The sequence below is a fragment of the Poromitra crassiceps genome (assembly GCF_964638095.1).
Source record: "Poromitra crassiceps genome assembly, chromosome: 6".
NCBI lineage: Eukaryota > Metazoa > Chordata > Actinopteri > Beryciformes > Melamphaidae > Poromitra > Poromitra crassiceps.
Window position 1 is genome coordinate 36,011,071 of NC_139627.1, and position 19,458 is coordinate 36,030,528.

The 19,458-nt window shown below is 44.0% G+C and overlaps 1 protein-coding gene across 1 annotated transcript in view; it reads right to left on the bottom strand.

Annotated features, from left to right (window-relative positions):
* The window catches only part of mycbp2 (MYC binding protein 2), a gene marked incomplete at its 5' end in the record, with an annotated part of 109,694 nt that overhangs the window by 45,902 nt on the left and 44,334 nt on the right, over positions 1 to 19,458 (bottom strand). Inside the window, 15 exons of the mRNA XM_083638997.1 lie at positions 691 to 882; positions 1,139 to 1,360; positions 3,408 to 3,682; positions 4,539 to 4,731; positions 4,850 to 4,946; positions 5,061 to 5,144; positions 5,322 to 5,456; positions 5,611 to 5,702; positions 6,978 to 7,105; positions 9,325 to 9,450; positions 10,750 to 10,922; positions 11,612 to 11,970; positions 12,292 to 12,409; positions 13,586 to 13,667; positions 18,262 to 18,381. Coding sequence (XP_083495123.1) covers positions 691 to 882; positions 1,139 to 1,360; positions 3,408 to 3,682; positions 4,539 to 4,731; positions 4,850 to 4,946; positions 5,061 to 5,144; positions 5,322 to 5,456; positions 5,611 to 5,702; positions 6,978 to 7,105; positions 9,325 to 9,450; positions 10,750 to 10,922; positions 11,612 to 11,970; positions 12,292 to 12,409; positions 13,586 to 13,667; positions 18,262 to 18,381 — 2,396 coding nt within the window. The remainder of the gene's footprint in view (positions 1 to 690; positions 883 to 1,138; positions 1,361 to 3,407; positions 3,683 to 4,538; positions 4,732 to 4,849; positions 4,947 to 5,060; positions 5,145 to 5,321; positions 5,457 to 5,610; positions 5,703 to 6,977; positions 7,106 to 9,324; positions 9,451 to 10,749; positions 10,923 to 11,611; positions 11,971 to 12,291; positions 12,410 to 13,585; positions 13,668 to 18,261; positions 18,382 to 19,458) is intronic.

Here is a 19,458-nt window from a genome sequence, read left to right on the forward strand (position 1 = left end):
GCAGAGAGTGATGGAGCGATAGTTGAAAGAAGAATGAAAGAGACCGACATCGACACAGGGCTTATCCCACCCCCTTCATGACTCAGCATCCCGTCAAAACAATGCACACAATCCAATCCCCTTTTTGTTCCATGTTGTTTGGCAACAGTGAAGACACAGCCTGCTGCCAAGCATGAGTTGGCCCTTTGACACGGCTAATTGAGAACAATACAGCTATAAGTGGGGAGATTTGGAATGAGGAAGAAAGGAGGGGAAAGGAATGAGGAAAAGCTTGCATTCTGGCCAAACAGATCTCATCATGAATGACCATCCACACCCTGTAGTATGGCTGTACTTTGAGGACCAAGCAACATCTAATTTGATTGGACACAATTGGAGGTTGATTCAATTGTGTTCCAAGCTCATCCAAAAATAGAACTGAATGTTGCAGGGGGAAATAATTTGTGAACATGCCCAGCACAGAGGCAACAGCGGTTGCAAATAAAATCTGAAGAGACAGTACAGATGACTGTTTCTGTGCATGCAAGATAATACATTATGTGATTGATTGATCTCCATAGGGAAATTGTCTTTCTGTTGCCCCCCTCAAAAACAGTGCATGGTCAGCTACAGAGGAGAGCTGGTATGGACTCAGTGCTTTGCTCAAGGACATTTGAGTATGGTGGATGTGTGCGTGCGGGGGGGTGTTACCTCAGAGCCCAGAGCAGAAGCGGTGAGCTCAGAGACGATGGAGGCCAGCAGGCCGCAGGTGTTCGAGACAAGGTGTGGAGAGAAGAGCTCCAACTCCTTTCTCAGACTCTTCCTCACCGGCAGCACCACAATCACCAGCATCTTTTCCAGTACCTCCCGGAAACTGGTCATGCCCATCAGGTTCTCCTCCGTCTGAGAAAGAGTGAAAGAGAGCACAAATATGATATCACTGTAATGAGCCTTATCTAACTTGTCTTGGTTATTTCGTGAACAATGGGGCAGCTTTTGGTCACAGGCATCCATGTTCTCAGGGTTCATTGAAATCTTGCATCTTTAAATAATTTCCTGGGCCACTGACAGCAGCCTCAGGCAGGTATTCATCATTAGGAGTGGTGTGACACACCCAATGTTGAGTGATGAGCAAAAACGTGCTTGCTACTGTACTCACATGGCTGAGTTTCTCCATGTGGGCCACCAGCAGGGGGAAGCGGTGGGCGAGGGCCGAGTCATTCTCTGTGCTGACTTGTTTGACCAGTGAACGCAGCAGCACTTCCCCATCATATGCGATGGGCAGGATGGACGTCAGCTTAACCGAGGTGTTGCAGAGAGCTGACATTACTGCTGCCAGCAGGCGGCTGCTGGATGTGCGAAAGTTGGCCTCAGCAATATCCTGAAATACAGGGAGGACAAGACTGAAGCTCTTATTTGATCCTTTTTCTAACACTTCTCCCTTATTATGTTCATTCTAAAGCAGTGGTTACCAACACTGATTTTTTTTTTTACACCAGACATAATTCAAAACTACCAAAGATTATTCAGGCCATGTGAAATTTATTTGAGTTCTGAGTTTACATCAGGATTTTGAGATTAAAGTCAGAATTCTGAAAATAAAGTTAGAATTCTGAGTTTAATGTCAGGTCCGTCACCCGTCTCCACATTTCCACTTCACTTTTCCAGTTTTCGTACGACTTTCCCTCGTCGAATGTCGGAGGCAGTCTGTAGTTATTAGAGGCAACCATCCTCTGCTACCATGTTAACTCAATAATGAGACGTTTATTTAATATCAGTTTGTTTACTTTTGCGCTCTCAACAGCATGACAACTCGCCGCTCCCGGCACACAACATAACACGTCATCATGGCGCGCAGCCAGCACAGCATCATGGGTACCGTAAAGAATAGTATAGAGGTGCCAACAAGTCATATTAACAGAAAAGTCAGAAGACTTCTGAGATTAAAGTCAGAATTATGAAAAAAGGCAGAAGTCTGAGATGAGAAAAAAGTCAGAAGACTTCTGAGATTTAAAGTCAGAATTCTGAGTTTAATGTCAGAATCTTGAGGAAAAAGTCAGAATTCTGAGATTAAAGTCAAAATTCTGAGATTAAAGTCAAAATTCTTAGATTAAAGTCAGAATTCTGATTTAAAAAAAAGTCAGCATTCTGTTTGTAAAGTCAGAATTCTCAGATTAAAGTCAAAATTCTGACCAAAAAGTCAGCATACTGTTACATGTAACATCATTGATGATATCACTGATGATGTCACTGATGGTATTACCCCTGTTGTACCGACATTTTAATGTCTGGGGTCCCTAGACTTTTGTGACGTCAAAGTGGGGTCACAGCCAAAAAAGGTTGGGAACCGCTGTAAGTCACATGAAATATTGCTATGGCCTTTGTGCTCTTTACTATTGGATGTTTGTATTTTCTAATACTTTAGGCGTAATCTACTGTTACGCTCATTAGTATGTCACTCTGGGTAAGAGTACGGTAGTCGGGTTTCCATCCACCTGTTTTTATGCAAAATTTCGATTTGCGCATAAAGAAACTGGAAATGCTGCAAAATTCTAAAATACCTCCAAATACCGCAAAAAAGTTTTCACGCTTGACGGAGGTGGAAAAGTCGGGTGTATCGATAAAAGTAAAATGCGATAAGTGCAGTGGAAACAGATTAAGCGATATTCCGTTGTCTCTCCATTTAAAAACCCAGCAGTTTGCCTTGATCACTGCAAAGCATGACATGTCGGCATAGCCTAATCAATAGGGCTACACACCTAAGGTAAATCATGGTAAATAGCAGCACACTTTTTAGACTGCTCGCCATGGTGTTTAAACAGAAGAAGACTGGGATATTAACTTTAAGGTGACTCACTTCTAGAATTGAATGAAATTGTATTCACTTACTAACTCTGCTCCGTGGACTATGTTTTGCTTGCAGAGTTGAAGAGCAGCACCTGGTAGCCTAATCCAGAAATTGCATTTTATGGTACCTTTGTACCTACCGGTACTTGACTTGTAGATCATCAAGAAACTTGATGAATAACGTTAGATGTGTTTAATAGAGTTTGGTTGTTGCCAACATGGCACGTATCGGGTCTAGCAGCTGATCAGCAGAGGCAGACAGCCTCAGACACAAGGTGATTGACAGCTCTATAATTTGCATAATAGCAGCGGATGGAAACGCGCATTTCACATTTTCTTTTGCAGACTTTCTGAAAATTCGATTAAGATTTGCGATACCTTTGGATGGAAACCCAACTAGTGTCAACTAAATGCCTAAAATGTAAAGTAAAAGTATGTAGTAGAGAATGTGTAATCTAAACCATTTATAAAAGCAATGATTACTACACCATTTTAAAGCACTCTAAACCATCCTTTGGCATTGAATTCCAAACTACTTCTAAAGGAAAATGAGGTGGTCTGCCCGTGGCTCTCTATCTGACCTGGTCCAGGCAGTTGAGTAGGTCACACAGGCAGGCCCACTGCAGAGCCGGGGTGGGGTAGAAGGAGTGGAAGCAGGCGGTGAAGGTGTTGTGGCACTCCTGCAGCACAGCCTCCAGCAGGGTGAGAGGCTGCGACAAGTAGCCCTGGGGGTCGTTGTCCAGCTTGGTCAGGCAGTTGTCCATGCCTTCTGACAGGATCTTCTTCAGGAGGCTGCGCGTCTTCCCCACACACTCTGCCAGCTTGCTTGACTCGTCCACTACAGCCTTGGTGCTGGCTGGAACCCAAACAACAGAGCGACAGTAGGATATAGTCAGGATGTACCCTCTAACTGAAGAGTTCTATTCAAATACATCCATTTTGAACTACATGAAGTTCATCATCATAACTCTAACATATAATGCGGGGGATCCTGGTCTGTAAATGTATTAACATTTTGTTAGCCAAAGACATAAAAACACATACTTTCTTTTTTAGTTGTAATTTCTAGGGCTGACTCGAATGATTCAAAAGTTTGACCGTTGCCATGGTAACTGGCATCCAAATCAGTATTCAAAAGCTTGGTTGTTGTTGTATTTTCCCCCCACAGTGCAGCCGAGGGCAGATCATCCACAGTCAAATAATGTGAGGTGTCACTTCATGAGATGGCTGGGCGGTGTTTGGACCTTCGAGCCAATCACAGTGCTAAAACACAGCAAACTCTATTCAACCGGAACGCCGGGTGACAAACGCACATTCAAATGAGAAGTGTGCGTGCTCAACGTTAAAAAAGAAGTGTTGTGAAAATGTAGAGAAAGAAGAAACTACACATTCTTTACCATTTTCAAGCCAATGTGAGCATAATGTGTTCAAGTGAATTCAACTTGTTTGTTTCTCTGAAGTAGCTCCATTATGAGTGAAGCTAGGCTGCTGTCTGTGTTTCTGCCTCTCCACCAATGTTATGTTCCAAAACAGCCCGGTGGACACTAGACAAAAATTTGTCAGTAATTCTGTCTGTTTTCTGAATTCACATACTTCTCACTGAAGCTTCGAAGCCCAGAAAAATGGTATTCAGGACAGCCCTATTTCCATTTCCACAGACAATGATTTTCCCAGGCTAAAATGCCATTTCATTAGGGTCTGTGTGATCCTACCAGAGATGGGGAAGATCTCACAGATGTAGACCCTGAGCAGGCGGAGGCAGCAGGTGCCAACAAAGCGCAGCCTCTCCAGGTCCAGCAGGGTGGCTGTGTACTGGAAGCCCTTCAGGCCTCGCAGCTCCTCCACACCCAGTACCAATGTGGTCCAGCTCCAGTGAAGGATACTCAGCAGAGACTCAAAACACTCCTAGAAAGAGGGAGAGACACAGACATGTTGACTGCACTGTCTCACCTCTGGATACACTCTAGCGCAGATAGAAAGAGATGGGAGGCAAAACACTATTAAAAAAAGAGACGGTTCTCACCACTGAGACTGTGCGAGCGAACGAGCGTTTCAGGATATGGACAGGTTCGCTGGTCTGCTGCTTCCCTTTAGAAGCATTGCCATCATTTGATGGAAGCCTAGGGTTAAAATATTGAGATACAAATCAAAAACATTGACTTGCCTATAGACAAAGCAGGCTGCATCACTGCTCAGAGAATGTAAGGAATGAAAGAAAGTCACAGGTTACTTGCCTGTACAGCAGCTGAGGTATTTGACCGGCATTAACGTCCGTACCGTTGTTTGACTTCTTAGAGCTCTTGAACTGAAAGACCACGCTATAGGCAAGTAAAACAAAAACAATTAGCAAAACCCTGTGGCCAATATTCCAATTCAAACATGTTTCTCATTTACCATCAACTGATATTACCAAATAACACATATGGCAAATGTACAGCATGTATTTGTAAATACAGCAGGTTAATCTACAGTATATTTTGCGATGTCTGTTTTACCCGTCATCAGTAGTAATGGTTGCCTGTCCGTGGGAGCCACAGTCACTGCTGGGCCCAGACACCCTGGCCCAGGCAACATACCACCAGCCCAGCTGCAGAAGCACCGGCTCGTCAAACATCATGGCATACTTCTCCCTAAGAGCAGAGAGCCAGACATGCTTGACTGTCACATATCAGGATCATAGTGCTCCATTACAGTGTTCTCCTTTATGGACTCTCCTCTACCATTGAGAAGAGAGGGAAATCGTGAAAATGGCACAGACTGGTATATAAAGTGTATAAAGTGTACCTGGCAGCACAGTCATAGGCCAGCACGTCAGTCTCAGCCAGCAGATCACCATCTGTCTCGTGATCGCCCCCATCAGGTCCCAGTTCAAACAGCTGCATGGCAACAGTAGCAGGTAAATACAAATACCTCATTGAAAGACTCAGGCCCAGTTTACACGGCAACGCTCCCCGCATAAAACTGCAAACTTTTTTGCGTTAGTGCCTTCCTTTTACATGGCAACGGCATTCTTGGTTGTTGACATTCAACAAACTATCATGACATCAGCATTTGATAACGAGTTGTTAAAAATGCATAATGGGCGATAACTGCCCGCTATTAACGTTCACGCATATTAATTAATCATTGCACGTAACGCTATTAATTAATAAAATGATCTACAACTCACGGCCAGATGCATCGATTTCCTCAAGTACCAAGTAATGCAAAGAAAACAGGTATTTTTTCTAGGGCTCTACTGGGTTTGTATTTGTATTCTGTGCGGCAAGCTGCAGCAGTTTACTGACTTCTGTGTCACTCTATGATTTGGATTATTTATTTAAAGTTTAGTCCTAAAGATGCATCAATCATGCTAGAAATAGACAGAATACAGGAAGCTACACGTTTTTACCTTCAAAATAAAAGCAATAATTTATTACTTATTACACTACGGGTTAAAATTGACTTTTCGAAGGCAGCAGATATTCTTCCAATTGATCTCTGTTCTGTATCTTTCGGATCACACACACAAAATATATTACACGTGCATCATTAAGGATATTACGTTATTTATTTGCCAATGCGATTATTGTGAAGGCTGTACCCGGAAGTTTCTGTTTTATACTGACTGACTTGACAGTGCTTGGAGTTGGTTGGTGATGACATTTGCGCTGGTTCCAGTCTGCCGTCTGCACGTGAATCGCTATGAATAACGCTAAATCAAAGGCAATAAACGCAATGACAGTTTGCCGTTTTATGCAGAGGCTGTTGTCGTCTAAACATGGCCTCACTGAAGGGCGGGATCACACCTAATGCACTGAATGCATTACTCTCCAACAGAAGTTCGTTGATTTCAGGAACCACATGCATTGCAATTATTTGACTTGTGCAATGATTACATTAGTGTAAACAAAAATAAGTGTTCTTTGCTCATGTTTTTACTAGCTGTGAGGGTTTTGTGAACAAACAACAATTGTTAACCTCATCTAATCAGTTTAAATTCAATGCGTTTGAGACATGCGTTTAACAGAGATTAAGTGTGATCCTGGCACAATTCATAAGACTCAAGAAAAAAGGAAATGCTTTAAATAAATGTGGAGCAAATGAGTAACAAATTACTCATTTTCTCCCAATGTCCCATGGGAGAAAATATATGCCGCAGGACTGCTCACCTTGATCTTGGCAGTGTACTCCCCTCGACCCCCGAAGAGGCCCAGCCCACCCAGCAGGATGTCTGCATCGGCATAGAAGCGGATGGCCTCCACAGAGTGGGCCGAGTAGCCCCAGCCACCACCGTGACCTACAACATCACACACAAGATCAGTCAGGCTCTGCAGGACCTACAACATCACTCACGAGATCAGTCAGGCTCTGCAGGACCTACAACATCACTCACGAGATCAGTCAGGCTCTGCAGGACCTACAACATCACACACAAGATCAGTCAGGATCTGCAGGACCTACAACATCACACACAAGATCAGTCAGGCTCTGCAGGACCTACATCACACATGAGATCAGTCAGGATGTGCAGGACCTACAACATCACACACAAGATCAGTCGGGATCTGCAGGACCTACAACATCACACACGAGATCAGTCAGGCTCTGCAGGACCTACAACATCACACACAAGATCAGTCAGGATCTGCAGGACCTACAACATCACACACGAGATCAGTCAGGATCTGCAGGACCTACAACATCACACACAAGATCAGTCAGGATCTGCAGGACCTACAACATCACACACAAGATCAGTCGGGATCTGCAGGACCTACATCACACATGAGATCAGTCAGGCTCTGCAGGACCTACAACATCACACATGAGATCAGTCAGGCTCTGCAGGACCTACAACATCACACACAAGATCAGTCAGGCTCTGCAGGACCTACAACATCACACACGAGATCAGTCAGGCTCTGCAGGACCTACAACATCACACACAAGATCAGTCGGGATCTGCAGGACCTACAACATCACACATGAGATCAGTCAGGATCTGCAGGACCTACAACATCACACACAAGATCAGTCGGGATCTGCAGGACCTACAACATCACACATGAGATCAGTCAGGATCTGCAGGACCTACATCACACACGAGATCAGTCAGGCTCTGCAGGACCTACAACATCACACACAAGACCAGTTGGGATGTGCAGGACCTACAACATCCCACACAAGATTAGTCAGGCTCTGCAGGACCTACATCACACATGAGATCAGTCAGGATGTGCAGGACCTACAACATCACACACAAGATCAGTCGGGATCTGCAGGACCTACAACATCACACACAAGATCAGTCAGGATCTGCAGGACCTACAACATCACACACAAGATCAGTCAGGCTCTGCAGGACCTACAACATCACACACGAGATCAGTCAGGCTCTGCAGGACCTACAACATCACACACAAGATCAGTCAGGATCTGCAGGACCTACAACATCACATGAGATCAGTCAGGCTCTGCAGAACCTACAACATCACACACAAGATCAGTCAGGATCTGCAGGACCTACAACATCACACACAAGACCAGTCGGGATCTGCAGGACCTACAACATCACACACAAGATCAGTCGGGATCTGCAGGACCTACATCACACACAAGATCAGTCAGGCTCTGCAGGACCTACAACATCTCACATGAGATCAGTCAGGCTCTGCAGGACCTACAACATCACACACGAGATCAGTCAGGCTCTGCAGGACCTACAACATCACACACGAGATCAGTCAGGCTCTGCAGGACCTACAACATCACACACAAGATCAGTCGGGATCTGCAGGACCTACAACATCACACATGAGATCAGTCAGGATCTGCAGGACCTACAACATCACACACAAGATCAGTCAGGATCTGCAGGACCTACAACATCACACATGAGATCAGTCAGGATCTGCAGGACCTACAACATCACACATGAGATCAGTCAGGCTCTGCAGGACCTACATCACACATGAGATCAGTCAGGATCTGGAGGACCTACAACATCACACACAAGATCAGTCGGGATCTGCAGGACCTACAACATCACACATGAGATCAGTCAGGATCTGCAGGACCTACAACATCACACACAAGATCAGTCAGGATCTGCAGGACCTACAACATCACACACAAGATCCGCCAGGCTCTGCAGGGTACAGCTGCATCCTTTATATACTAGGAATATTTCCCACCACTATTAACTAGGGGAAATCATTAACTGATTTGAATCGGGTCGTCAGCCACGCATGTATCTATGAACCACCATCACATATTCAACAGCTTGGAGGTTGGTGGAGTTGTGATGTGCATGTATCTTAAATAGACGGGCCTGACTTAAAGTTATTATTGTGAAATGAGTACCATAAAAACAATTGAATAATTCAACAGACCAGAGAAGAAATCAGATATATTATCATATAATCACATTATGTCAAAACAACGCATAATAGAAGTCTATCTCCCATGTATTGTATCAAAGACACAATGTAGACAATGTACAAACTGTCCACTTACTCTCGAAGCGGTTGACCACACTGTAGTCCTCCTTGGAGTAGACCTTCATCACAGCCTGGGTCTCCTCCTCTGCACTGGCTATGCCTATCTTCAGCTCCTGCATGGCCGCTAGCGTATCGAGGCAACCTGATCAGATACACAAGAGGAATGTTTATGTTTACAGTATGTTTGTCGGCGGCCTATCCCCCAGGAGGGGTAGTAGGCATAAGTAACTACGTAATGTTTATAGTTAAAGCATTCCTGTACACAGGAATATATTAATCATATGCAGAACGATCTGTTTCATAAATCAATTAGTGCTACGATTTTCCTACAATTATCTGGAAAAACTGTCAAAAGAACGGAGGACTGACAGCAGAATGGAAGTAGCAGACTAAAGCAGTTAAAGGACCTCCAGAGGTCCTTAAGAGGACTCCACATGGCCCAAGGAAAATGGGGAATAGAAGAATTTCACTATTATCACTCACTAGAGGTTAGTAAAATGAAGTTATAAGGATGACAATTTAAATTATAGGTTTCACTGCCCCTTTCCTATAGTCTATCTTCCAATTCTATACTACATCATAATTAACAACACAAGTATTATTTGACAAGGTAAATTTGGACAAAATCCTTTCCAATGGAGGACTATGGGAAGGGTAACAAATTAACTCCTCCCACCCCTGATCTGATTTTAGGGGAATATGGAAAGGAATTTTACTGAACTATGAAATAATACATTTGTATTGCATTGTTGGCAAATAAATAATTTTGTACAAGTAAAATTTGTTTAATTTTAAATCACAATATACCACAAATCCCACTGGAAACTGGCAGCAGGCCTTACAGAAGAAGATGGTATGTTCCCCACTCTCTGTCCCCAACCTCCATTGTTGAGTTTTTTTAAATGAGATATTGGATGTTTTATTTTTTGATGATGCAGTGTTTTGTGTGGGAACAGCATTTGCTCCTGCTTCAGGCTGCATACTTTGATTTCTAACCAAAAACCACTAAATTTTTCTCACCCAGACTGGAAAGAATCCCCCGGTCATAAGCTCCCACGCATCACCTATGTATGATGACCCATGCGGGACAGTCGCATTCAAGTGTGAATATTTCACAACTCACTGAAAAGAATATGAACGAGGAGAAATGCTACAAAGGCTACTGCCCTCGCCATTTTACATATTTTCAAGAATATTTTTCCCTCCTTGAAGCCCTCCTTCATTTCTAACGCTGTTTGTAACATATTGCTAATCTATTCGAGGGTCCATGACATTAAAAAACTATGAACCCCCACAGACTAAACTACCTGCTTTTATGGAAAAACGCTGTCAATGTTGCACTCCTTGAAAGTTGAACCTTTGCAACATTTGTGTTGTAGCTTTAATGTACACACAGAGTATACTAAAGAGATTTTGCTGCATAGCTTGTGTAGAGGATTACCCAGTATGTGAAGGGCTCCATGCGAGCGAGTGGTGGTGGCGTGCGATCCAGAGGGCAGCGCCAGCTCTGGACTGAGGATGCTACAGCGAGCCTGCAGGTCTGTAGCAGAGGGCACCCTCGCATCAGCTATCACTGCATTGTAGCACCACATCTCCCTCGAGGCTGGCAAGAACCTAGTCATGCCCAAAAGGTATGGGCAAGGGATGGAAACAGAAGGGTTTAGAAAGCAGAACTTAAAGGCCCCCTTCAGTCAGTTTTTCTACCTGTGTAACATTTGGTGTTCCATGGCAAACACACATGAGCGCGTGGTTTATGATTGCACGTCATCATTTGCATCAAAGAACTTAGATTGATAAGAACCGAAGGCTAATGCATAATGCATAAGCATAATGACTGCAGTGTTGTAACAATGTATGAAATGCATGTTAAAATGTGCCAATTACACATCCTTTGCATAGGCTACATTAAACTGAGACCATTGATGCTATTAAAGCAACTGGCAAGTAACAGGCTGGTAGCAGGGCACAGCTGCCAAGGTGACCCTAGGCCTGATCCCAGGGCATCACGGACAGTGGGAGGGGCAACGGCGGCCATGGCCTCCATGTAATTCCCACCCTGGTGAACAGTGTGGCTAATCAACAGACCAGGTCATGACTCACCAACACATGAAATATCTTCAAAATGACAAAATACACTGGAGGGGGGCTTTAAGCTGTCAATAATCTTATCTGCAGGGAATCTGAAGCTTTAAAACAGGGTCTGATTACAAATAATTAGTACTTGGGGATGTTACCTGAAATTATATTAGAATAGCATTATACATAGGGGTGTGACGACCATTGTGGGTTGCACTCAGACTGACCTCCATATGACATCATACACAGGGTCGAGACAGAGGCCAAAGCCCTGCAGGTCCTCCTGCTCAGAATCATTGAAGGTCCGGCAGCTTCCATCCATCTTATTGATAAGCAAGCATTTGAATGGAGGTGGCTCAGACACAGAAGTGGGCACCAGGCCTATTATGTGTTTGCTGGCAAAGATCTCTGAGGTGGCGAGGACATGAGAGTTGATGAGGGCCTCGTCGATGCGCAGGAACGTCTGGTCTCCGCTGGCACCGATCCAGGTAGCCTTTCGTCCATATTTGGCACCAATGTTGGGCATGGGAGATGGCTTGGCGTTCCAGTAGGGCATGTCTAGGATTGGCCGGCCCAGCTGTCCTTTCTACAAAACCAGAAACCAAGGGAGACATATTCACTCTCCAGGCTCTGTGATCAAAATCAAAATGATTAAACATACAGCGAGGTCCCAAGGACCTAAAGGATTTAAAGCATAAACAAAAATACAGCGACGGAGGTCCAAAGGACTTAAACTATTTATGGGATAAAGAAAAAAGAAAGTATCATATTTCTGGAATTCTGTAGTCTTGGAAAAATACATCCAAACCCACATTCAAATTTTTTGAAAAAAGCTCTAACAAAAAAAAAAAAAGTAGGACACACAAAACAGTATCTCACATGGTATCAGGGACAATGTTTTGCTTACCGAGAAGCTGCCAAAGGTGAAGACCTGCCCGTCCATGAGGAGCACAGCTGTGTGGTTACTGCCTGCTGTCACCTGGACACTAGGACCTGGGAGGGCCTGCACCAGGGTCGGAGATCCCCTAACAGGTAAACAATGGCTTAGGTCGTGTTTCCCAACCGCGAGCGCCCTCTAGTGGGCCGTGAATTTTTTTCAAATTGAAGCTCAGAAAATTAGTGGGCGCGAGTCCTGTGTTTGTGTCTGGTACGCAAAATTTTTAAGCTACAGTGAAGATTCTGCTGCACCAGGATTGGAGATGCTCTAATAGTTCACACAATATGTCGAAGCAACGCTCAACCTACACTCAACCTATGCTGAACCCACAAGTTTCATTTCGGCATCCTTGTTAACAGGCGAAGCCATTCACACCAGCCGCGCATGTGCCTTGCTCAAGCCATGCTCAAGCTGCGCTTAAGCGATCATTCAGGATTCTGTTCTATTTTCCAAGCGTGAAGCGTGAAGCTGCCAGGCATGAAGTCAATGGAAGTTGTGGGCGGGGTCAATGCGTACCGAGCGAGCCGCTGAGGAAAAGAGAGTGCTTCTTGTGTGACCGGTTAAGCATGAGCTCAGCTTCAGCTTCAGTTCTGCTTATGTTAAGTGCCTGGTGTGAACAAAGGCTTAGGTCGGTGTTTCTCTATGGCGAGCGCCCTCTAGGTGAGCGGTGAATTTTTTTCAAGTTGAAACTGATTTTGGTATTGCCGGAACCTAGAAACCCAGATGAACACGTAGCTATCAATCCTCTTATGCTAGCTCACAAGGAAGAGGGTGTAAAATGGCTCCAAATTCAGCAAAGTGTTTGACAAAGGTCAATGGGCATGACTATTTTCAAACGGGTCCCATGACCTCTCACATCAAGATATCTGAATGAAATTGGGCTAATTAGAACAGTCTTAGCTTTTCAGCCATGTCTGACATAATGTCAGCTACATAGGGTTTAAGAGCCCAAGGGTCCTAAAGACAGTGTTCGGCATGCAGTGATAATATGTTATTCTCGCCTTTCTTCCCCTATTTCTGCACACTGTGGTACCTAAACATAAATAAATAAAAAACATCCAATTAAATAGCATAATTTCAATGTTATGTTTGAATATCACCACGCAGCTGACAGTGGCATAACACACATACAGCCCAGTTTATTTTTCACCTTCTTTGTCATGTTATGCTTTGTTCTCTCATATATTTGAGAAGGTGGTCCTCAGACATTTTTTAACAATCAGAAGTGCGTGCGTGTCTGTGCATCATTTGTAGCAGTACGTACCTGGAGTTGACATCCCCATGTCCAAGTTGCCCATGTTGGCCGTAACCAAATGTGTAGACATCTCCATTCTCCATCAGCACCACTAAAAGGTAAGATAATCACAATCACAATCAAAATTAGTGCAATTTCACATAAACAAGTAATAGTTTGGACACAATCTATTTTCTTTGTTTTTTCCACATTTTAGAAATTTATTTTCATTTATTTATTTGCACACAGTAAAACAATAGCAAAACAAAAGATACAAGTATACGCAAATATTTTGCAGGTAAGTGACAAGAAACCCTGCAGGGCTTATGCGAGGTCCCTTACCTCATGAATTAAACCAAAGTTAACAACAGTTACAGCAAAAACATACAAAAATAGACAAGAACAAGGGAAAACAACAAACAAAAAAGAAATATTGCCCATTTTTGTTTTTGTGATTATTTTTTTGTTAACTCATTGAGTGCCATGGACGTCTTTCGACGTCCAATTAAATAGTGACGTAGAGTGCCACGGACGTCTTTCGACGTCCAATGCGTTTTTTGACGGTGGGACGTCGATCAAAGCCTTCCGCATCTCCTGTACAACTATTATAGCTATTGGAGGTCTATAACCTATTTTACAGAACCCTTGCTGGCTTTACACGGTGAAACTTGCACGCAACTTTAGTTGCATGAAACTTAGGTGAAACCAAGTTGCAAATGAATTGCATGGTATAAATCCTTCTGCAACTCACTTGAAACTTCTGTGAAACTCAGCCGCAACAGTTGCAAAGCGCTCAACTTTGTGGAACTAGTTTCATGCAACAGCCAATCAAAATGCTGAGAACCAGTCAGCTGATCACATAGGCTCTGGCTGTCTGAATCAGTGCGCAGTCTCAGAAGACATCTATATGTCAATATCCATTTATAGTCATAGCGCCCCCTACTGGCAACACAGAAAGTGGTTTGTAACTCGGCCGGACATGGTCCCACGCGCACCAAAATCCACATGTTTGATGAGCATCCCAGCCTGAAGACATCTAGTTGACCATTTGGAGTTATCGGCAGAGCGCCCCCTACTGGCCACACAGGAAGTTGGAGTAACTCCATTGTAGATTGTCCAATCTGCTCCAAACTTGTCATGCATGATAAGTGTCCATGCCTCAAGCCATCTATGTGTCAATATCCATTTATAGTCATAGCGCCCCCTACTGGCAACACAGAAAGTGGTTTGTAACTTGGCCCTACATGCTCACACGTGCACCAAACTTCACATGTTTGATGAGCATCCCAGCCTGAAGACATCTAGATGACCATTTAGAGTTATAGGCAGAGCGCCCCCTACTGGCAACACAGAAAGTGGTTTGTAACTTGGCCCTACATGCTCACACGTGCACCAAACTTCACATGTTTGATGAGCATCCCAGCCTGAAGACATCTAGATGACCATTTGGAGTTATAGGCAGAGCGCCCCCTACTGGCCACACAGGAAGTTTGAGTAACTTTATTGTAGATTGTCCAATCTGCTCCAAACGTGTCATGCATAAGTGTCCATGCCTGTAGACATCTATATGTCAATATCCATTTATAGTCATAGCGCCCCCTACTGGCAACACAGAAAGTGGTTTGTAACTCGCCCCTACATGCTCACACGCGCACCAAACTTCACATGTTTGATGACGATGAGCATCCCAGAGCATTGAATGTATTCTGATCCATGCGGAGCCAGGATCTACATGGGTTAAAAATAATAATATTAACATGTTGTGAAGTATAGTGATCACATAACTGTTCAATGCTATGCTATATATGTTTTAATGATAATCAGTTATCTATATATGAAGCTACAATTTCATACTGTTGTCACAAGGTGGCAACAACGAGCTATTTATTTATTTATTTTCCTTGAATCAATCAATAAATTTGAGAAAAATAATAACAATGCACTCACCGGAGGCTCATTGGATCAAGCTCCTTGAAAAGAGTGTGAAACGATCCACTGGTATGTCTTTTAAGTAGCCAGTCCTTCACCCACATACGTTTAACTTTTTTTTCATGTTGTGTTTTTTCCTCCTCCTCCTCCAACATATCCATGAGTATTAATGCACTAATAGCTCTCTTCCTATTCTCGGGGCCCGGGACAGCCATATTTTATCTAACAAAGTAGCTAGCTAGCTAGCCAACCAGCCAGCCAGTGCCAGAAGAAAAACCGATACAACACCTCCGAGTCCGAATTGATATTTTCCAGCGTGAAAACAATATGAAATACGATACAAAGATGCAGAATGACAATTCTCACTTGAAAAAAAGAAGAAAACCATACAATAGATGAAAAATGACCAATCTAGCTAGCTAGTTTTGCTGGAAGAAACTGCCAAGTTGCACGAGACTTGATTATTTTTTAATTGCTTTGTGTAACTGTGAAGTTGCATGGAAATTGGGTTGCATGCAACTTGCAACCTGCAACTAGTTGCGTGCAAGTTTCACCGTGTAAAGCCAGCCTTAGGTGGCGACAGTGCTCTCCAGGTTAACAGAAAGGCAGAGAAAAACAGAGAATAAGTCTTTGGGGAAACGGAAATCGCATCGCATCCGTATGCATCGATATGCATGAAGCGTTTTAATGTTAGATGTGCCTACAGCAGCAGCAGCCAATCTGCTCCCACAATTGAGCTCCTCCATGTCCGCTGAACAGCCAATTCGCATGATCAGCCGTGGATTTGTTATTATTCTCAACTGGAAGCATAGGAGCCGGTGACAAACACACGCGGAAGCTGTAAAAAAGCTGGATGTCGCGCACATAGACGGTCGCGCACCCTTCACAGTGCAGAGCAAACTCAGCAGAGAGCCACCTCCCATAAGGAGGAGTGTGCAGTTGAGGAGTGGGAGGGCGGGGGGGGGGGGGGGGGGGGGGGGCACGCAGAGCAGCACACAACACACAACACCCAGACAGACCCAGGCAGCAGGACATTAGCTTCAGAGTCAGTGATGTGTTTGAAATGTTTAATTTCACAAAAGGGCCAATATCTCAGCTTCTAGAAAAAAAAGGCTCTTTTTTGTTAAATCAAGCTATCTTCTCCGGCTGATAACTAAAGAACGGAAAATGATATCAATAAACCTGTTTTTGCTGATGATAGAAAAGAGTCTCATCGTTCTTTTTGCGTGTTCATTGTTTACATAGTAATATCACACAATATTCTGTGGGCCTCGAGAAATCACTGAAAAAAGCTCTGAAACTCTGGCACAGGGAGCGTCCGTTCTCCAAAAGTGGCTGGCACTCAATGAGTTAATAAAAAAGCAAAAAACTATAAAAAATAAAATAAAACATGGCAAATAATAGAATAATAGCAAAGACATCAAAACTAGTCTCCATTTGCACAGTACTGGCTCAGATGATAGAGTGCAGGAGGATAGTTGGAGCCGTACTTGATTTAGACCCCCGTTTGCTACTTGAAAAGCTACATTGTTGTGAATTTGAAACCTCGACTGTGACATGGGTTCACAGTTATTTATCCAATCCGGCACAAAGTGTTTTTTAATGGGAGCCTTTCTGATGTGCAACATCTAAAATGTGGTGTAACGCAAGGGAGTTGCCTTGGGCCGTTATTATATTTTTACTAATGACTTACCGTTGTTTTAAAAAATGGCTAATGTAAATACAGTATGTACGCTGTCGCTGATGATTCTACCATCTACATGTATATGTCAGCCTCCACAACTAAAGAGCTCACAGACTCTCTTAACAATGAAGTGAGCAATGAAAAGTTGGAACTCTCTTCCACTTGAATTTGCTAATAAATGTAGTAAAAAATGTTTTAAATTGAAACTCAAATATCACTTAAGGCTTTTGGACACCAAGTCCGTATTTTCCGTCCAAAATTATCGCATGTTTAAAAATAAATACGACCTCATGTTGTGTAACTCACGTTTACACACTGACTCTGAAGCTTTCGTCCATCACTAAAGTTATCGGAACAGGTTTGATTTCCTGCATTTTTCGGAACAGTCAAAAGCGTTTTGTGAGCTGTTTGACCTGTGTGTGTCTGTGTTTGGGGAGGAGATAGAGGAGCAGCCGAGTGGGGCTCCAGTCTGAGCAGAGAGGCAGCCAGTCAGAGAGGCGTGGTTTCTAACCCCACATAGGATAAGCAATAACCACGCCCTGTGGCGCCGGGATTGGCCAGGAGCAACACTGGAGGGCACGCAGCCCAGCGATTTCATGAACCAACTGAATAGCTCTTAAGAACAGACAGCGATATTGAGAGCGGACATTGAAATGAATTATGGTCACCACCTACCTTCCTTAGCATAGTAATAATAATAATAAGCATAATAATTGTAATCTACACAATCTACAAAAACATGCAATAATATAAACGGTGTTGTGTTCACGTTCATAGCTCATATAATATAATGTATCAAATTAAAATGTAAATGAAAATGTAACAAGCAATAGTTTTTTAAACATCTTTATTTTAAAAGATGAAAAACCCCACGTGCTTTAGTCCCAAGCTTCAATCTAATGGGGTTAGAAATCACGCGTCGGAGAGAGACACTGGCTGTTCATGCAGAAACTAATGGGGACCATATCAAATAAATCAATCAATAATAAATCAAGTCTTTAGCACAATCTTTTTAATAACATACCTCAGAGGAAGACATCAAAGGAAGCAGGAATTGGCTAACAGGAAGTGGTCATAAGGGAAGTGAACCTACCGGAGTGGTGGAAGCCGCAGCTGACCTGCACGGCCCGCATCTCGCAGTCAAATCTCACTGCCCCTGGAGGATAGGTGGTGATTTTACTGGCATCCTTCTCTCCTCGCTCACTGCTACCATCTACAAGGCAAACAGTCAGTCAGCACAGATAGAAGGGGAGAGTGAAGATACAGCTGCAACTTCAGAACCCTGAGGTGCATTTCTCTGCACAGTCTTCAGAGCCCTGAGGTGCACGTCTCTGCACAGTCTTCAGAAGCCTGAGGTGCATGTCTCTGCACAGTCTTCAGAACCCAGAGGTGCACGTCTCTGCACAGTCTTCAGAACCCTGAGGTGCATGTCTCTGCACAGTCTTCAGAACCCTGAGGTGCATGTCTCTGCACAGTCTTCAGAACCCTGAGGCGCATGTCTCTGCACAGTCTTCAGAACCCTGAGGTGCATGTCTCTGCACAGTCTTCAGAACCCAGAGGTGCATGTCTCTGCACAGTCTTCAGAACCCTGAGGTGCATGTCTCTGTACAGTCTTCAGAACCCAGAGGTGCATGTCTCTGCACAGTCTTCAGAACCCTGAGGTGCATGTCTCTGCACAGTCTTCAGAACCCAGAGGTGCATGTCTCTGCACAGTCTTCAGAACCCTGAGGCGCATGTCTCTGCACAGTCTTCAGAACCCTGAGGCGCATGTCTCTGCACAGTCTTCAGAACCCTGAGGCGCATGTCTCTGCACAGTCTTCAGAAGCCTGAGGTGCATGTCTCTGCACAGTCTTCAGAAGCCTGAGGTGCATGTCTCTGCACAGTCTTCAGAACCCTGAGGCGCATGTCTCTGCACAGTCTTCAGAACCCTGAGGTGCATGTCTCTGCACAGTCTTCAGAAGCCTGAGGTGCATGTCTCTGCACAGTCTTCAGAACCCTGAGGCGCATGTCTCTGCACAGTCTTCAGAAGCCTGAGGTGCATGTCTCTGCACAGTCTTCAGAACCCTGAGGTGCATGTCTCTGCACAGTCTTCAGAACCCTGAGGTGCATGTCTCTGCACAGTCCTGGAAAAAAGGATCTGGACTGGAAGGAGGAATGGCTTCAACAAAGAAGAGGAGGAAAATGGGAGAGCATGCTGAAAAAGCAAGGAGGGAAGCAAAACCTCTACAACAGAAAGGCTTTTGGAAACCAGCCCCATTGAGAGAACCCTTCTGTCTAGGTGTGTGTGTGT